The 4,447-nt window shown below is 28.4% G+C and overlaps 1 protein-coding gene across 1 annotated transcript in view; it reads left to right on the forward strand.

Moving 5' to 3' along the window:
• The window catches only part of LOC106684643 (G-protein coupled receptor Mth), a 137,000-nt gene that overhangs the window by 28,545 nt on the left and 104,008 nt on the right, over positions 1–4,447 (forward strand). The window contains exon 2 of the mRNA XM_014426851.2: positions 4,143–4,221. Within this exon, the coding sequence (XP_014282337.1) occupies positions 4,143–4,221 (79 nt within the window). The remainder of the gene's footprint in view (positions 1–4,142; positions 4,222–4,447) is intronic.

A 4,447-nucleotide genomic window follows, 5' to 3' on the forward strand; every position in this document is an offset into this window, starting at 1 on the left:
ATGTCTAATACATTTTATTTTGAATGTGAAATCATCATGAAATTCCTGAAGGTTTGTTAGAAAAATAATAAAAGTTTCAAGGACATATTCTATCCTCTTTTTTCATTATTGTTTGTTTCCAGTATTATTTTTTAATTACTTTAGATTGCTGCTTGCTAACTACAAGTAAGCTTCACTACTATGAATGAATAGGATACACTCGTGCTGGAAGTTCTAACATACAAGAGGCTTGAAGTGTTGAATTCCATCTATTGAACCCCGCTTGAACCTTTCCGGCAGGGATAACATGGTTGTGCGTATAATCATGTATTATGTAGAAGTAACGTCATTTTTCTTCGTGACGTTTTGCTATTTTAAGCATTGGATAGATTGTCGTGTTGTGTAAATAGATTTCAGAATTGATCTGGGTATCAGTTCTGAAATCTTGAATGTCACGAATTCCAGCTCGCTTCCAAACAATATATTATCATTGTACTATTACTGAATCGTTACTTATTATATTGCTAATAAATTTGGAAAAGAAAAAAAAAACAGATGTATAGCGATTAGTGATTTTACCTGTTCGAATTTAAGATTTAAAAAGTTGAGCTATGGGGCTCCACTAAACCATCGAATTCCTCCCGAATCCAATCATTACAGTGCAAAATCCTTAATGCTTAGTTTGTCATAAATCAAATCATCCATCAGGACCTCAATGTCCCATATATTGCCGATTTGGCCAGAATCAAATACCATCAAGAACAATACACAAGCAACACGAAAGAATACACCAAGAACCAGATACCATTCCTTCCATGATAAACTTCCCACCCAACCAAACCAACTCGTTTCTAACCTGGCTTCTCCTTCATTACCTAATAATTCTCCTAGGTGTCAGAAAAGAAGATGACCTCGAGATCTTCTCTAGAAATGTTATTGGAGTTCAATCAATGGGTAGATTCTCCACATGTTTGTATCATGTCACTATGTCACCTACAGCAAATTTACTTGTATATATTTTTATACAGTTTTAGATAACAATAAATAAATTATTAAAAAAAAAAAAGGTTAGAGTGCTACCAAAGAGTAGTTTCTCTATATGCCTGCATCACTCCATCTTGATTTTACAACAAATTTACTTGTATTACTATGCAAGTACAGTTGTAGCTCACTAGCATGAAAAAGTATTCTTTCTATCCAAAACGTTTAAACGAACTTCAGTACATTAAGTAACAAAGAAATATGCTTAAGTTCTAACTGAAACAAAATATTGATTATTTTATAAAATTACAACTTTAAAGACCGACCATTTTTTTTTTTCATTTTGTATAATGAATAATTATATAAGAAAAATAATACGAAATTTCTAAATTGCATTCTATGATATTAATGCTTGTGTAAATGATACAAGCAGATTTTTTATTGTTTCATAGAAAATTGAAGCTCTTCTTTGGTAAATGTTTGAACAAAAAATGAATTAAACGCCACGCAGTCACCTCTTAAGATGACGTAGTGAATTATTTTTAATTATAGGAGAAGCTGTAGACTTCTCTTGTAGAGTTTGCTATTACATAGCTATCCTAAAATATATTAATATATTACAATATTATAAAAATATATATAAAAATATTACACTGTGATCACTAAACTCTTTTTTATACAATATAGAAAGATAATTAATGTGTCTACATATTTAGATTTGTATGTAATTCTATATACTCACATGCTAAAAATTTCTTTATATGAAATTTTAATAATATTTCAACGACAGGATAATATATTTCAAAGAAACATTGTTAGTGCTTGAACGGTTGAATGACGAAGAAGTGAAATAATCTTAAAATAGTAAACTCAGAACTCTTGTATCTCTCATTACAGAAAGATTAAGTTTCAGAAAGTCTCGACTTAGGGACATTTCTCAAAGAGAGAAGGATGTTCATATTTGTAGTCATTTTGTAGCTAATTACACAATGAAATCCGATCTGGGAACTGTGTCCTATTCCTGAAGTTCCTAACCCGTCTCCTTCATTCCAGAGTTGGAGGTTTATTGTTGTAACTTAATATATATTGTTCCATTACCTTTATATACTATTAAAATTGTCGATTCTTTTGAAATATTGTCGTAATTCACTTTTTCACTTACTAAAGCTTCTTTCTAAATTGAATTCAATTTCGATCTTTCTTATCCATGCTTATGCAGTAATAATTTCTAAGGGAAAATTTTAACAACATACGAAGTATTTTGATGAATATAACATGCTTTACAATTTAATTTGGGGTTAAAATATTGTGGGGTTAACTCAGTAACCACAAATTTTGCCGAATATGTATAGAAAGGTTACTAGGTTCACACCTTTCATCAACTAAAGACCTGTTCTGGACGAATAACAGGTGTACCCTTTTCATCAATAGATAAACTCATCATATTGAAAATAATGCCTTCTATAACATAACATATATCTAGGTGTCTCGAAAAACTGAGACTAAGTCTGAAAAGCCACGAAAGCCATAAATACACTCACAGAATTATATCTATAACGGGATTTTATTTTCCTTAAATTGCTTTGAAATAAGTGAACAATATTAAAGTGATATTAGGTTTCAATTGTTTTAATCACAATCTAATTTATTTTATTTGTTCTTATCCTTAAATGTCATTACTAATTAATACAAAATTTATCTTTACTTTTTAAATATAGCTCCTTACTCTGAAAAATCTTATTAGAGAGGAAAAAAAACAGGGAGTTGGAACACAGAGCTAGTTGTACTATCAATAAACGCATTAAATACATATTTTTTAATTGGAAAATTAATGACTTTATTTATTGGTAAGTATTACAATCTGCCACAAACTTGGGCAATGAGTGATAGTGGTAATCGAACACATTTATATATATAAAAAAAGAAAGAATAATAATGAGTAAAATAAAATAAATAAATAAATTATAAAAGAGAATAAAGATAAATAAATAAAATCTCTTATACATATAAACAGAAAAAAATAAATAAAATTAACATAATCAAAGTAAAATAAATTATATACAATAGCATTAAATTCAAGAATTAGTTACCTCTACTAATATTTACTTCATGAGTATTTTCTGGATTGATACATAAAAGTGTACATGTCTGAAAAATGATAGGTAATTTTTTATAAGACCAGACTTTTGACTATTTTAAATAATTTATGGATTTATCAAATATTAAATAATTCGGTATGCACACATAAACAAAAATAAATAATAAGAAAACGAAATTAGGAATAAATGAAATTTTAAAATAACTTGAAATAAAGTAGTTGTAGTAGTAAAGTTAAAAACAAATAAATAAGTTAAAAACGAATAAATAATTTAAAAGCGAATAAATAGGTTAGAAAAAAAAGTTTTACTCAGAATGTGAAAATTATGTACCTATATGGGGAGCTTTTGAAAGATGTTTATATGAACTGCTATAAAAATTGATATTTTGAATATTTAATAAACAATTTTATTATAATTTTTTTTTATTAGTTATTCAATCCCTTTGAGTACATCATACGAACCAATTTTCATTGTTAGAATTTATGAAAATCTAAAATAGAGAGAACAAGAGTCCTTTTTGCGAAAAAAAAAAATGAAGAAAAACTAGCGCGACTAATGAAGCGTTAAGTAAGATAATGAGAAGTGAATTGTGATAATGTGTCTATATTCTCTGCAACACATGTAACACAAATATCCCGGGACAGTGCCAACTGAAGGACATTAAGTTGAGCGACTGTGGGTATAGAAGAAGTGGGTACTGAGCTCCCTTCAATTTCCTGAAAGGCAGGAAATAGGGGTCTCCACTGGGGCATACCACCCTTGTTTTTCTTTAATTCAGTCGGTCAGTTTTCTCTGAGAAAGGAAACTGTGTCGTTTTGTCGCAGTATTTTGGTTTTATTCCCTTCATAAAAGTTTTCTTTGGAAATAAAATAAACAAGCCATGATCTTGTATTGCTTGTGTTGAATATTATTTGTGAATGGATAATTATCCAAGACATATTTTTTTCTATATATGAAATCCTTAAGAGCGTGTATGTAATGTATTCATACACTATTAATTTACATATTATAGCATACTGATGTTGTTTAATACGGTTTTAAAAAATTGAGCTAGCTTTATTGATATTTTTTTTTCTTTTTTAGGTTACTTCGTGCAATTCACCTTTCTGGGAGCCTTCTTCTGGCTGAATGTCATAAGTTTTGACATTTGGTGGAATTTTGGGTAAGTGATTAACAATATAAAACTAAGTTAATTTGTATAAAATGAAAATACGCAGAGGGTCTCTACAGACAATTCGGTATTTGAATGCTTTTAATGATCTAATTATAAATAATCTAACATTATTTATTTTTTTATAATCTTAAAATTCTTTCTTGAGACTGGCAATTTTTTACTAAATAATTCAAAAACACTATCCAAATTATAGTCTCAAAACATTTATTTCATT

This window comes from Halyomorpha halys, unplaced genomic scaffold (assembly GCF_000696795.3).
Source record: "Halyomorpha halys isolate HHAL.00 unplaced genomic scaffold, Hhal_1.1 Scaffold596.1, whole genome shotgun sequence".
Classification (NCBI taxonomy): Eukaryota; Metazoa; Arthropoda; class Insecta; order Hemiptera; family Pentatomidae; genus Halyomorpha; species Halyomorpha halys.